The sequence below is a fragment of the Ctenocephalides felis genome, unplaced genomic scaffold (assembly GCF_003426905.1).
Source record: "Ctenocephalides felis isolate EL2017-DRISC unplaced genomic scaffold, ASM342690v1 CF-g0.4_SCAFFOLD_03573, whole genome shotgun sequence".
NCBI lineage: Eukaryota > Metazoa > Arthropoda > Insecta > Siphonaptera > Pulicidae > Ctenocephalides > Ctenocephalides felis.
Window position 1 is genome coordinate 4,406,776 of NW_020539727.1, and position 17,182 is coordinate 4,423,957.

Consider the following 17,182-nt stretch of genomic DNA (forward strand, 5'->3'; position numbering starts at 1 on the left):
TTGATACAAGAAAGTTATAATAAAAATTTTATTTTATTGAATTTTTGTCAAAGCTGAGCAAATTAAAACCAAACTTCTAAATAAATAATAAAAATACTAACCAAAGTTATAAGATTGTGTCTTCAAGTTCTGAAAGCTACATTTAATCGAATAAGTCATGTAATTATTAATTTATTCATCTAAATTATTTTTCTTCTAATTACTAAATTAAGTGTGATTAAAGTGATGTGAAATTTTGTGAATCGTTTCCTGCAACATGGGCTAGAAAATTTAACAGTAACTTTAGCATGCCACCAAAAATTCGCAAAAGGGTCCAGAAACCTTTAAAGCAGGATTTTAAATCGAAAATGGCTCCTCAAGGTGGAGCTTATGTCCATTCCAGTCCACCCAGAGGTAAGAAAAATCACACTTTTGATCCATTACATATGATATTAATTTTCTTGTATAATTAGTTTCTTGTATAATAAGAAATATTTTTTTATGAAAATAATTTTTTAAGAAAAACTGGTCAGGTAGAAGTAAAAACTAGCAAGCATTAAAATCTATCGAAAAAGTAAGTCCCAAATATTATATAGCTCAGAAAACATATTTTTTTTTCGGACAAATCTTTTATAACACCTCGAAAGGGGCGTTTGCTTTGGCAAAAAATCTAGTTTGATAATTTTATTTTCTCGACGTTATTCAAATTCATAGTCAAAATTTGACCACCACCGGTTTCTAGAATTGAAATTTCAAAGTATTCGCGTTGATTAATTTCCGCGACTATCGAATCATTTTTTTGTAGAATTATGAGAAGTGCAAAGTTTTTCGTCCACATTTTCGCCAAAATGTTAATAAAAATACATCACAGTTTAGATTGATTTACACGGTCAAAAATCTAAAATTCTGAATTCTTATTGATTAAGTCAATCAATACACGAATCGCAAAGTTTTTAGAGCAAAATACTATTTACACCCAGTTTTGTAATATTTTTATTTCAAAATATTTGTCTTTTTACCGGGTTAATTAAACATTCAACAATGATGTATTAACTGAAGAATTAGGCTATGACTAGTGTTTTTTCAATTAGCCTGTGGAGTTTCAATTCTTGCGGTAAATAAACAGCATGTTGAAACTTCCTGAGGAAGGAAATGTTCATTTCCCGTAATTCCTACTTCAATCGCACGCGATTCTATACCCTTAATAAATTGATGATGAATACTTACATACATACTTTCTATTAATGATCCAAGAATGTTTCATTATTGTTTATATGTAAATAAAATACAATTCATGAAAACACCACGTCTCGGGATTTTTTTAAGTGACACTATTGTAAAAATATTTATTGTTACAATACGTGGCTCCTTACTGCGAATTAGTAGTTAGAGCTGAAAGACTTCAATACACGCCTCGGGCAATCTGATTTCAAAGAGCAGTGACATCGGTTTTCACTTGAAAATATTGTAGAAAAATATTAGCAATTTTTTTCAGTTAAAAATAGCCCTAACCTGTTCATTGATATAGCTGCACCAATAGAAAATTCATAAGTATTATAGAAATTCCAATAATAATGTATCAAATAGAAATAGAACAACCGTTTGGGTTGCCATCTATGAAATGAGCCATGTCAGTTTAGCACTAGCTACAACTATTATGAGGAAGTCGTTTGCTTTAGTTCTTCATTCGATAACCGACGTCATTTTGAAAAAATAAAATTACACCACTGAGAAGGGCGGAGTCCAAATTGTTTGCACTTTTGATCTTAAGGATAACATAAACCTAATTTCAAAATTTCATGCAAATCAGAGCACAGTAAAAAAATTCAGATCCAAAACGCTCCATTCACCGATGGCGGAGCGCAAAATGTTTTCACTTTTAAATTTTAGGCTAAGATTAGCCTATTTACAAAATTTAATGCACGTTGGAGCACAGTAAAAAAAACAGTTATTTAAATACAATAAATTTCGGTATATTATTTATCCATTATACATGCAATTTCTGACATTATATATGAAGCACAATAGTACTAATTTCTATTGTGGTGTACATAAATAATGGTAAAATTTACTATTTATAATTAAATAGTTTTTTTTATAGAATTATAATATTTTAGAATTTTTGCTAAGGCCATGAACTCTCTTTCTACGCAAAATTAAATTGAACATTTCAAATAAATTTTAATAATTGGTTAATTGATTCAAAACTAATCAGCTGAATAGAACAACTGATCAGCATAAATTCTAACTGGTATCTTTAAAAAAGTTTTTGATTTTTAAAATAAGTTTAGGTGTTTTGGAAAAACCGTTGCAATGTATATAAATAGTATAGTTTAGGGGAGATTGGGTACGGTTGTGCCACTTTTTTTTTGGCAATAATTTAGTTAATTTATCAGTTTCCAAGCAAAAAAAATAAATTAAATAGTAATTTGAATATTTGTTTACTGTCTTTAAATACGACTCTATTTCAAAATCAGTATCGTTTAGCTGTTATGACGACTGTCACTACCGTACCTTGGCACAACCGTACCCAAGTCTCCCCTACTAATACAATTTTCATGCTTATAAAATAAATGTAGTTAGTTACATACATTAGCACTCGTCGTTTCAAACACGCGAAGTATTAATTTTGACTGCATAAGTCAATATTTAATATCAGATATCTACTAACAGCAAAACGTAATTTTTGTATTCTGTTTTTATAAAAATATATTAAAAATATTAACTCTTAGATGTTTGATCATTATTGTTTTAATCAACAATAGTTTCGATACCATTTTGAAATTAAAAAAAAGTCACAATTTAACATCCGGATTTTTTTGAAATTGTTAATAAAGCAACGGGTTGATCATTTCTTTAAAAAAATTTAATGAGGGTTATTTCCAGCTGATATATTTAGAATGAATTTGAACTTTATATTTCTTAGGATTTTTTGAGGCAACCTGAATGAACAGCAAATAGCTTTTAACAATAACTTATACCTATTGAAAAGAGTTAATTATAAGATAACAGTCCACTTGGTAAATTTTTAACAAAGTCTAAAAAGTACGATTTTTAGTTGATATTGTTAAATAAATAAAATATTATTTTATAACTATCAAATTTAAATTATCACTATTATATAGGTCTAATTAAATTCCCTTAGGGTAAGTTATAGTAATCGCAAAAAATCGCAAAAAATCGCAAATAATATTTTTTACCTAGATTTACATTTCAAAGGTTTCTGAACATTTTGGCATACCTTATAAAAAATGGATGTATGTGTGTGTGTGTGTGTGTGTGTCTGTATGTTTGGATACAAATTTTCGTCGACGATTTCGAGAACACGGTTCAACCGATTTCAATGATTCAAAAAACATTCGATTCCTATTGATAAGGAGATGTGCTGATTAGTTTTTGGCGAAGGCAGGTCTAGCCGTTTTGAAGGTGCGGGGCAACATATGCCAAAATTAGTATTTCAGTTTTTGAGGTAAAAGAACGCCCGATTTGAAAGATTCAAAAAACATTTTATTTGTATTGAACAAATGAAGAGTTGTTTAGGCAGATTTGGGCATTTTTGAGTAGGTATTAGACATTTCTGGGTAGGCAAGTCTAGCGGTTTTGGAGATACAGAGAAATGTAAAAAAAATAATATTTGGTAGTCTAAAATGAACATTGTATTTAAATAACTAGTGCAGTAAATGGAGAGAAAAGAGGGTGTAATTCCTGAATTATTTTTACTGTGCTCTGATTTGCATGAAATTTTGGAATTAGGTTCAACTTACCCTCAAGATCATGAGTGAAAACAAACAGTGGTGTAATTTTATTTTTGCATTTGTTTTAAATTCTTCTAATAAATGAATAAATATCCCATTCACCATAAAAGCATATCAGTATTTTTGCACTTTCAGTAAATATACTGCGAAAACAAAACAACATATATCACAGCCCATACGACATATCAAACAATCAACTATTGAAATATTCTCAGAAAATTTGCCAGTTATTACCTAAATATGGAAAAACCTAACTTAGAAAGGCACAAACGTCACAAAACAAACTTATCATTTGTGCATGTTTTTGATGTGTCATAATAATACATGCAAGAAATTAGATTCTATGTGTAAAACGCCTGATCGCACAGCAAATACATAGTATTTTGACAGTGTTTAGAACCATTTTATATGAAATTGGTCTATTTTACATCAAAATTAGCAGGTGAAATGAAATAAATATATTACTCACACAAAATTTGATCTATTGAGGTTTCACACATTCTAGCGACCCACAGATTTATAATCTGTTCTCTATACAGTGCCTGTCACTGTTAAATATATTATATCACACTATCGGAAACCCTTTACGTCTATTATATACGCATTTCAAAACGTCTCACGAAAATAAATTCTTGAAATATACCTATCAATCAACTCTATCGTATTCTGATGGATATTGCCAATTTGCACGTAACGGGTGTTTCTATAAAAAAAAACTGAATAAAAGGAATGTGTTTAAGTGGAATAAGTCTTCACATGGTCGTATTCTTGAAAATGTTTATGAAATGATTCTATTTTCCTTTTAAATCAATCAAGTAATCTCTCAAACATTTTTTGAATTTTTAAAACTTTAAAACACGGAAATAATTTACTGCCCATCAACCCGAGTCCTTATCGAGTTTCATCAAATAGCATTAAGTTTTTTGAAATCGGTGCAGTCGATTTTGTGGATGATATGATAAAATGTTGGCTCGAATACATAGTTTTTCGAATTTTGGTGTCAAAAATTTTTTCAGAATGACTTGAAACGTCGACAAACCATGAAACTACATTTAGCAAATGGTAATTCTAGTTCCTCGGAAAATTAATAGTAATTGTGGATATAATCGTTGTGAATTAGGTCAGAAACATTGTTTTCAACTGATATCTTCACTGCGTCAACATCATTGTTTCCAATAACATCTATATCAGTTTGGAACTGAACTACGAATAAAATTATAACATAAAAAACACAGTAGTATTATAACAATGAGATAAATTTTCTGATTAGCAAATGAAGTTTTTGAAAGATAAATGAAACGAATGTTTTTGAAATGATAAATTAATTAAATATTTTAGAACAATTTAGATTCACAACAGGTTGACAGGTAGTCAGGTAGTCACGTAGGCAAATATACAAATTGGCAGGTAGCTTTAAAAACAGGTAGACAATTAGACTGGTTGAAAGGTACATTGGTATAAAGGTAACTTGGCAGACAGGAAAACTGGTGGACATCTAAATAAGGTGGGCAGGTAAATTTGTGGACAGATTTACTGGTAGCTAGCTAAATATGTAGATTGGAAGGTAGATACACAGGTAGATATATATGTATGTGAACAAGAAATCTGATGAAGAGAAGGACAAGTATCCAGATATATTTGTAGATATAATAACAGAAAAAGAGGTGGACAGGTAAAGTGATATATCAAAAATTAAAATAAACCTTAGAAACAAGTATATAAAACCGCTGAAACCGTTTAATAATTTTACCAACTTGAAGACATTTGTTTTGCACGTAAATAATTTATGATGGTTTACAATTCTATTAATAATTGTAAATTATTGATCATTTTTTGTAGAATATTGTTATGATTGAGGCATTAATTAAAGTCATATTGATTTGCAGTTTTGATTTTGTGTGATAGTCATTCAATGATTCATACTTTGTGTAAATAATAGTGTACTGACGTAATATTTAGAAAATTTATATTTTTACTAATATCATTTTCTAAATTCAATATATTGTTACTTATTAAAATTTTTAATGAAACAATACAACTTATTGTTATATAAGTGTAAAATTACTCTTATGCATTTTACATCATATAAATTAATTCAAATAATTGTTAAAATGGAAAAATGTACAATTTAGGCACCTGGTCGGTCAATTTATTTTATATCGTACTTGAATTTTGCAGACTGCAAAGTTATAGGCTTTCTATATTAAATCAAATTTAATAATTGAAAATAGTAGATAAAATATTCACCAGGATTAAGATCTCGGTCTGGCGATACAAAAAGTTCTACTTTATACAAGAATCAACATAAAATAGGATTTTGTTATATAGAATAACTAATAGAAAGATAACAATCAGGAATTTTAGTTTCTCCATTTTCAATTATCTTTCAATAACATTTCCATTCCATTGAACATAATAAACTTTGCGTTCATACTTTTATTGATATTTTGACCATTCAAATAGTAATGTAGGTAAATTCTAATTAATTAATATAGAAAGCACTCAATTTCGTGAATTGTATTTCGATTTAGGACAAATATGCTAACGCCGAATATTTATTGTGAAATGACACGAAATGCTTGTTTGCTGTAGGTTCAAATTAGATTATTTTTAGTGGTTACTATGCTCATTTCACGTGATCTTTGATAATTAGAAAAAATTATTGGAAATTTGAGGGCTGAAAGAGTTTCTAATTAATAGGTATTATTAGATTGGTGAAATTTTTGTGGAACATTTCAAATTTCAAACAAAAAAAAACTGATAAAGTATTTGATATACTTACATTATTCTGATAAAAAACAATTCGCAAAACTTAAATGGATTATGATATAGTCAATTTTGAAGTGATTTTATGAAAATAGTAGTTCCAAATTAGTTTAAAATTAAGGGATGTGATAAATTATACTGCATGTACCGGTTAGGGAATTATACTCTCAATTCGTAGAATGAGCATTCGACTTGCATTATAAAACTCAATAACTCATTTAAATTTTTATCACTATGTAAAACATGTTCTACGTTTTTTTACAAAAATATCAAAACATCGGTTGTGAATTTAAATTACTAACAAAACGATTAAATTTTTAAAAATTAGATCATTCATTCAGATATATTTCAATCAGAAAATACGCCATTATAAATATGATAGGTTATTATTTGTTGCTAAACTTTTATCACTATAAAATGAGTTTTGATTCTAGAAAATTTTGCGAATTTTTAAAGAAAATGGATCAAATACATATATTTTCACGACGTTTCAAGTCATTCTTAATCGTTTGACGCCAACATATCGAAATCGATTTCTGCTGCGACAGATATGAAAAAATACTTATCGTTATAACGATAGGGTTATGTTCTAGTAAAATAATTAATAATAGTAAACTATTATCGTAATGTATAAGGTAAAAGGCATGCACATGGCATCAAATTAGATAATTCAGAATTTTGAATATTTTTATATAAATACAAGAAATCGTTTTACAGTTTCAGAGACGATATATCAAAGCGCGTAGGCGCCGCGTCGCAGTCTTACGGTTAGATATTATAAATATTGGTACTGAACCAATCGTGAACTTTTAGGGAAATTTGAACAAAAACATAAATTTCTTCATTAGATGACAACAGGTTGAGGAGAGAAATATTTATTCCTTTCCAACAAAGATTTGCAGATTTAATATTTTCTCGACGTTTCAAGTCATTTAGAATCGTTTGACGCTAATGTTCAAAAAAGTGTATGTTTTTGTATGTATGTTTTCCCTAAAAATTAAAAGCCATTTGATGAAACTTGATAAGAATTTGCCTTGATTAGGTTTGCGCGAAGATCGGCCGAGCAGTTTCTTTGAAGATGGCACAGAAGTGAAAATTTTTTTGTTCACTTTTTCACAAAAAATCATGAATCGATTGAAAACTTTACTTGAAAGGTATCTGTTGAGAATTGTGCTGTTTTAGTTTTTGGTAAAATTTGGCCTTTCTTTGTAATTAATAGTTATTTTTAGAACATTTTTAATTAAACTTAGCCCTATGATTATTTTCATGTTCTAAACATATTAGAATAATAGAGATATTAGAGATTATTATTATCATAATCAATATCAAAAATATTATAAATCTACGAAAAATTTATTAAATTTTGTAATAATGGGATATGCTCTTAGGACATACATCATGTACATATGTTGCACATATCGACAATGCTTCTTTTAATCTTCAAATTATTTTAAAAAAAAATATTTAGAACTATCTTTTATCAATATTTTTATATCCAGTTTGTTTATTAGCATATTTCTTTCTGAAGATTTCTTTTGGAACTACCAAATCAAATAATCAAATATATTTTTCAACTGCAACCCTGCAAACTAAAGCCTCACCTATATATAATTTTCAATAACGATAAATGTATATCGTGTGACAATGTCAATTTTTATATATTGCCTTCCTTAACTACATATTTCTGATTCTACATGGTACTATAGAACCACATTTATTATATTTTGAAATTTATCTGAGTTAGTCATAAAACCCTTCTGAAAGATAGCTATAAATATAGATAAATTTAATTTTAATATATTTTTTTTCAGTGTTGGTGAATATAAAAATTTAAAATCAATTATCAAATTATATTAATTGTGTTCTATGTTGAGACAATTTTCATGTTGGGAATTTTAGGCCATCGTAGTCTATCTTTTGTGGAACTCGATAGAATTTTAACAAAGACTTGCAGAAAGAAAATTGATAAATGTTTGTTCTTTTCTAAAATTTCTGATGATCGATTAAAATCGAAAATTGATTTGATTGAAAAATATTGTCAGTGTAGGAAGAGAGTTTTGGCAAGGCAACGGCAAGGTAACCATAAAATGTTAATTAGCTGTAATACAGTTATAATTATAAACTAGTGGTGCATGGAATCGTGCCTTAAGGCAAATTGCTGGATCTTCCCGTACCAAAAATTATTATTTTTTAAAAAGAAACATTTTTGAAAAAAATAATTACTGATTAAAAATACTAAAAATTTTTATTTTGTATTTACAGCCATGAAATGTTTGTCATTTCTACAACCTTTGGATATTATCAACCTATATTATATATTATTAACCTATGGTTTGTTATTAATTGTTAACTAGGAATCGGCTGATCAGATCTTTTTCAAAAACCAGTATTTTGTACATTTAATTGACATTATATCATATTGTTTCAAATATAGAATCAGTTCTGTATCTTTTAGCATAAACTTAGAAAAATGTCTTTAATTAATTATTATTTATCAGGATAGGTTATGCTCTATTGGTCTTCTATAAAAAAATATTTGATACAAATATCTCAAATGTTGTGAATATTTTAACTATTTTGCATTGGCATAAAACCAAAAATTCGACTGATCCGAAGTTTTGGTTTAAAAGTTATTGAATCCTAACTTGTTGCAAAAACTTCCCGATGGGTGTACTAATTGACTAAATTAATCAAAATTGGGATTTATTTATTCAGATAAAATTTTCAACTGTTTATTTCGAAAATCAAGTTTTCGCTTTCAATTAAATCCTAACAATGCGTTTTCTAATTAAATTTTCTCAAACATGTTTAAATTAACTGTAGTTATATTGCACAGACACGTGCTTATGCTCTAAAATTATAGCTTATTAATTCAAATTTTTATGAATTGATAATGTTTGACTCATCACATCACAGAAGCAATTTTTAACTTTCCGTAGGGCAAGTTATAGTAATCGCAAAAAAATCGAAAATGAAAATTTTTATATATCTTTACGTTTCAGAGGTTTCTGAACATTTTGGCATACCTTAGACAAAATGGATGTACGTGTGTGTGTGTGTGTGTATGTATGTATGTATGTATGTATGTATGTATGTATGTATGTACGTGTGTGTATGTATGTGCGGATACAAATTTTCGTCGACGATTTCGGGAACACGGACCAACCGATTTGAATAATTAAAAAAACATTCGATTCGTATTGATAAGGAGACGTGCTGATTAGTTTTTGGCGAAGGCAAGTCTAGCCGTTCCGAAGATACGGGGCAAAAAGTGCCAAAAACGGTACCTTCGTGTTTGAGAGAACGGAGCGTCCGATTTGAATAATTCAAAAAACATTTTACTTGTATTGACAAGTTGTAGAATTGATCAAATTTTTATGTAGGCAGGTCTAGCGGTTTCGGAGATCTAATGAAAAAAGTAAAAAAAAATGCCATTGGGCGGTTAAAAATGATCATTAGACATATGCACATCAAATTATCAGATATTTTATAGAGATTTTAACAATAAGTATTAATATTTTTTACATTTCTATGGGTTCCGTACCAATGCTTATGCGTGAGACGGCGGCGCGGCACTTGCGAGCTTTGACATTTCGTCTTTATGCAGTTCAAGCAGTGCGATTGCTTTGAAAAAAAGTTCAAAATTTCCAAAATATGTCAAAATGAAAAATCTTTTTTTTTTTTAAATTTTTTAAAAAAAAAAACAATAATTTTTGCTACGGGAAGTTCCGGCAATTTGCCTTAAGGCACGATGCCCTAATTGCTTTAAGACAGAATTCCACTTACAGCTAGTTGACACAAATTTTGACTATAATATTTTCTCAAACTTTGATGAATTTTTAAAATTAAACTAAAATTAAACTACTTGCCGCAAGCCCGTAATATTTCATTATGTTCTATAATCTACTGATGATATCTACCGTGACAAAACGTTTCATAAAAATAGACAAAATAATTTTTTGAGCAGTTAATTACAAGAAAAAGCTTCAGTAGATTTTTACCTAAAACTAGTCAGTATCTTTCCCAACTAATATTTTTTGAACAGTTCTTGATTTTTTAAAATCGATTCGGAATTGAGAGCTGAAACGTGGACAAAGGGTTTTACACTTTTTTGCGAATTACAATGAAACGGCTCAGCGGATCGTCGCACAAAACTGAGAAAGTCCTCATCGAGATACAGCGAATGGCTTCTAAATTTTACAGAAATCGGTTCAGGCGTTTTTGAGACAACGTCGATGAAAATTCTAGTTTTAACAAACGCCAAAAAAACGATACTGATTTTTGCAAACTTTGATGAATTTTTTAAATTGAACGACTTGTCGTAGGGTGTAATATTTTAGTAAGATCTATAAGACTATGGTATCTACCGTCAAAAAAATTATAGAAATCGTCGAATTTTTTTTTAACACTTCATTACAAGAAAACGGCCCGGCCGATCTTTACCAATAACTAATCAGCACGATTCCCAACCAATATCTTTCGAACGGTTTGTTAATTTTCATAATCGATTCAGAATTGCGGGCTAAAACATGGACGAAATTTTTTTCACTTTTCTGCTATTTATAAAGAAATGTCTTGGCCGATCGTCGCACAAAACTGACAAACGATAGTCCTCATCGAGATACATCGAATGGCTTTTAAGTTTTTGAAATCGGTGCAGCCGTTTTTAAGACAACGTCGATTTATCGCAAATAATCTGTTCACACACACGCACACACACACATACTTTTTCCAAATTTAGTCTCATTCGATTCAGAATGGCTTGAAACGTCGAGAAAACATGAAATTAGCAAATAAACATAAACTTCTCTTTCGGGAAGTTAATCTACGTTTGTATAATTTTGTGGATTTCAAATTGGCACGTACCTTACCTTCGTACACATAGTTTAGATATGTCAAAATGTTCCAAAGTTCTCTGAGATATGAAAAATTAATAACTTATCGATTTCAACTTCTGGGCAAAACTTAATATATCGTGAAATCAAAAATTCGTTCTAATTTGTTTCACAATGCTCTCATTCCTTTTGTATCTGGAAAGTGGAGCATTCGCGACCTTCATTAAAGAATGATTGAATTTTAATGTGTAATTACATAGTCCTTGATACTGGACTGCTGGACTCAATAGTCGATACATCCAAGAAGTAACGATCGGAAAAACATGAATAATTGATCAGGAATGGTACCCAGCTAGAGGTCGTTGCGCATTTTCCGATCATGAATATTTCAAAGTTATCGGTTTAATGAAAAACTCCGATGTTTGACTCGTAACATTGGATAATTAGTTTATTCTTATGTACTTTAATGCTATAGATTGACAGTAGACATGTTGTAATTAACTTACCGAAGAAGGGTACATATTGTGATTTTGTAAGAAAATCCGAAGTACTAATTAACTTCCCGTAGGATAAAGCTATTGTAATCGTCCAAAAATCAAAATTGAAAATTTTTGCATATCTTCACCAACCAACTTTGACCAAAAACTAATCAGCACATCTCCCTTTCAATAAAAATCGAATGTTTTTTTAACTATTCAAATCGGTTGATCCGTGCGCCCGAAAACGTGGACAAAAAATTGTATACATACACACATACACACACATCAATTTTTCTGAAGTATGTCAAAATGTCCAGAAACCTTCAAAACGTGAAGAAATTTTCAATTTCGAAAAAAATTTTCAATTTCGATTTTTGGACGATTACAATAACTTACCCGACGGGAAGTTAAAAATTTCAGTTTTCAGAAAATATCAGTATATCAAAAATTTACAAAACAAAATCATATTTTCAAGGATATTTTTTTTAATTTTTTCAATATTCAAAAATTCTAAATTTTCTAAATTTCCAAAAAGATTCTGATTTTTCTTTTTTGAGCTTTTACAAATTTTAGATTACGATCCGGGAAGTTTCAGCAAGTAGCCTCAAGACACGAAGTCATGCACCACTAGTACGTTTTTATTTCAGCAAAATTGAAATATGTGTGTATATTTTCTGATTTTTTACGTTTTGTCTATGTTTTCTCAAAAACGGCTAAACCGATTTTAAAAATTTAGAGGTCATTCGATGAAACTCGATAAGGACTAGCGACAATAGGCCGAGCTGTTCCTCCAAAAGAATCAAATTTGTCCACGTTTTAATAAAAAATCATGAACCGATTTTGAAAATTTTGAAAACCTTGTGAAAAACTTCATTTGAGAATAGTGTCCATTTGTTTTTAGAAGAGATCGGTCGGGCCATTCTTTCGTAATTAAATGTTAAGAAAAAATTGACGTTTTTAACGAAATTGAAGATATATGCGTTTAGTTTAGTGACTAAACGAACATCCTAAAATATCATAATCTTAATAAAGGTGGTTATAACACTATAATTATTGCAAAAACAGATATGACTTGGACTGGATTTTAGTGCAAGCGAAAAATAAATCTTTAACAGCATTTTTCTCAGAAATAGTAACTAAATCAGTAACAGAAATAGGGAAAAACTGATCGTTTCATCAATCCTATCTTGATCAATAATTTGGAGTTTTTTTTGAAATTATTATCACTCTATGTCACGGACAATTTTATTTTCTTTATTATCTTTAATATGAACTAGTTTTGTTTTAGTTCAAAGTTTAATTTCTTAGGTTGATGTAGTAAATTATTAATAATTTAATAACTACATCAATTTCGAATTCCACATTAATAAACTCTCCCATTTTCATGGTACAAATGTAGCAGATTTAGGTATTGGAATAATCGTTCAGTTTAATTGCTAGTCAATGAAAATTACCAACTCAAATACAATAATTGCAAATATCTGCCAAAAATAATTACAAATCATTTATATTAAAATAATAACACTCATTGTGATATTATTCAGTAAAAACCGATACATATCTTTCCCCAATATAAAACTTGTTTTTTACTTGTCACATTTTTCCAAAATCTATACTAACTTTTCCATATATTATCATATGAAGAATCTGTTTACAATTCCCAAACATACTTCTGATAAATATATATAGTTACAAAATATTTTAAAAAAACATACAACTGAAACGTTTAGTTGCCTCAACTCATCCCCATTTTCAATAGTTTGGGAAATGAAGCAATATTTTATCTTCATACATTTTTTTTTTCAAAGAATAATGCAATTCGCCTAAATGCATTCAAAAGCTAATACCATTTTTTATGTTTTACTAATATTTTTTTCTATTTCAGCCGTGACATTAAGTGGATCAACGGGAGGAGTATCCAACATTACGTCTTCAGGACAAATTAGGCAATGGCTGAGGAATGGAGATATTCCATCTCTTGAGCAGTTAGTACTAAATGGTGAAGGATCTCGCCTGGTCGGTGAGTATTCTCCTGATGCCAGGACGAGGGCGTATCTGAAGCAGATTCCTGGATTCCAAGCCAGGGCATCGAAACTCCATGATGCTGTCAGGGCTGGTTCTTTGACGGAACTTCAGGTGAATTAAAAACAACTATTTATTGTATTTTTTTATATCAATATTTATAAATTGGTTATAATAGTATATCTTAAATAAATTTCAATACCATTCTGTTTATACACATAGCAACAATTTTCTGATCCTAGAATTAAAATGCTTTGCCAAAGTGAAAAATATATTGCATTAAAAATGATAGTTTTTTTTCACAATTACTGTCAAATAGCTTCATTTGTATATAGAGATGTGAGGTACACATGAATGTGGTTTATTATAGAATAAGATAATAGTACAAAATATTGATATCTGCAAATCGACAGTTAGATCAATCATTAAATTGCATTAATAAATTTGATTTTTTAATTTATATTACCAAGTCCAACGACTTTAGAGACAAAAGCCTTTACCTACTCATATGCTTCAATTATAATTTTTAATATTCTATTAATTTAGAAAACTTGCTAATATTTCTTGCAGGATTTACTTGAAGGAGACAATCAAAGAAAAAAATTAGTTTTATGTAAAGATTCCAATGGAGTCAGTTTGCTGCATAAGGCGGTGTATTATGACTTTCCTGATATTGTGGAGTGGCTGGTCGAAACATATCCTGCCACTGTGCATAGTAAAGACAAAGTAAGAATAATGTAATTATAGAAAATGTACATATAAATATATAATATTAATACATATCACAGGAAGGACGAACACCTCTGCATTATTGTGGATCGTGTAAAGATCCTTCAGCTGCCATGACGACTTTATTAAAAGCAGGAGCAGATCGAGGAGCCTTGGATGCAAGACTTCATTCTGCTCATTATTATTTAGGTATTTCGCTTTTCAGAGGTATTTACTTCGCAATTTTATTACCATTTTTTCTGAGTATTTATTTTCTAACCAGCTAATTGTGGGGCTCTCATTTAAAAGTGCACATTGTATATTTGTCACCATACAACTGGTCACATTATGCCAACATATAGATATTTTTAACAAACATGTGCAGAAATGAGATAGGCATTAGTATTGTTGTATTTTTAAGTTACAATCCTAAATGTACTACAAATGGTTTTGTGTGATTTTTTTTTTTTTTTTGGTTTTGTATCGTTATATTAACCCTTTCCACTCGCCCATACATATAAGTTTTGCAATACGCAAGTGGAAAGGATCACATTCGTGAGATATACTCCTATTTTTCTTGAGATATACTAATTAGTCGAATTTCTATAATAATTTTTTTAAATATTTAAAAATTGTATATGGTCATTTTCGCTATTGAAACAAATGATTTATATTAATTAGTAAAAATATTTATTTTAATTCACACATAATATGAAGAATGATCAGCAAGGCAATTGTATCACATTATCGGAAGAATTCTTTTTTTAAAAAACTTAAGCTTTGCATAATTAATCATATGACTTTTTAATCTTGTTTACTATGCAATAAATAATTGTGTATATTTCAAAAATTTAATTGATTTGATTTTTTTGCAGACCATCCTGGTGAAGCAGAGATCCCAGAAATCGAATCACCTAGACCTGTAGGGAAACACAATGATGATGGTAAGTTTTATTTTTAAAAAATGAAACTTATATTAGTGTTAATTTGTGATTTATAATATTTGCAATAATTTTGATTATTTGTGAAAATGGTAAAAAAATGGTCCAATTCTCTGGTAAAATAGAAATATTATGGTAACGTTATTTTTATTTCATTAAATAAATTACCAGAAAGTTAGTCTACATAATACTTAGACGTGATGTAACCTACCTGACATTCTCTAAAATAAATCTCACTTGACCTATGTGTGTTACCAAATCAATTTGCCTAAATTCGGTTTAAACAGTTCTATTTCAGATTAAACGCAGTCCTTTACTTTTTATTAACAACCATTATGTTTACCAGAATGTCTAATGGAAAACCAAATCGATAAATAGCTTTTACATAAAACACGTATGGACAGCAAGTAATGTTATTTTGGTCTGACACTTTATATATTATTCATCAAAATAACGTTGGTGAAAGTTTTCTTAGAAAATTTATTTGAATTCGATTTGGAGAAATAATTACACTTTCTGCAGTTCAGGTAATTTATAGAGTGAACTAAAAGGTTAACAAAAACCTTATCTATATATATATATATATATATATATATATATATATATATATATACATGGTCTGTTCAAAAAGTACCCGGAATTACTAATAATTAAATTTCGCGGGTCTGGAGTGTCTGATTGTCAAAATTTTTTTTTTATTGTGTTGGTATACATGCCCCTAAAGTATGATAAAATTTTCAGCTATATTCACTGTTTACTTTGCCTGTGGTAGTCGCTAAGGTTCGACGTGTTTTTCTGAGCTCGGCGATTTTTACAATGGAAGAATTGAAAAAGTCAAAGAATTTGTATTAAATTTTGCGTAAAAAATGAAATAAAGTGTTGCAAAGTGCAAAAATTCACCAGATATGGCTCCGTGTGACTTTTTCCTATTCCCAAAGTTGAAGAGACCCATGAAAGGACGGCGGTTTTCCTCGATTGAAGAAAATCGGCGAGAGTGCTCAAGGACATATCAAAAAGTGAATATCAAGGGTGCTTCGAAAATTGGAAAAAACGCTGGCATAAGTGTATTATATCTGGGGGGGACTACTTTGAAGGGGACCACATTAATGTAGACGAATAAATAAATATTTTTTTGAAAAAACGAAAATTACGAAAACTTTTTGAACAGACCTCGTATATATATATATATATATATATATATATTAAAATATATTATTATTAAAACACTTACAATTTTGTATCCCAATATAATAGATGAAAACATTATTACTCCATGGTATGAGTATGTGCTCCGTGGTAAAATATATATTTTTAACATCCCAAATGGCAAAACACACAAATAAATATGAATAACTTTTAATAAGTTGTCAAAACTATGTATTGACTATTTGGAGTCTAAGATAGAAGTGTCACGGTTTTGTTTCTTAAAGCAGTTCTTAATATATATTCAAATTCTATGAGAAATCTAAAAAGCGATGGGATCTAGTCATTTTTTAAGAAATTTTGACACGCTATTTAGGAACCACGTATTTGTTTCGGCAAGGCCTTGTTTTCAAATCGCTTGTCTATGACCCTATCCTTATGCAATTGCAAAAAACAACCTCTCAGGGAATATTCTTTTACTTACGTTCTCTTTAAAATGTAAAATTTTTGGGTTGAAAAAATCTATATTATGACTTCAAGTATTTTTATGCGAT

At 29.2% G+C, this 17,182-nt stretch overlaps 1 protein-coding gene across 1 annotated transcript in view; it reads left to right on the forward strand.

The window, feature by feature from the left end:
* The first annotated feature begins 287 nt into the window (after positions 1-287).
* Positions 288-17,182, forward strand: part of LOC113389319 — a 71,258-nt gene continuing 54,363 nt past the window's right edge. The window contains exons 1-5 of the mRNA XM_026626364.1: positions 288-393; positions 13,700-13,950; positions 14,407-14,562; positions 14,625-14,772; positions 15,420-15,488. Coding sequence (XP_026482149.1) covers positions 288-393; positions 13,700-13,950; positions 14,407-14,562; positions 14,625-14,772; positions 15,420-15,488 — 730 coding nt within the window. The remainder of the gene's footprint in view (positions 394-13,699; positions 13,951-14,406; positions 14,563-14,624; positions 14,773-15,419; positions 15,489-17,182) is intronic.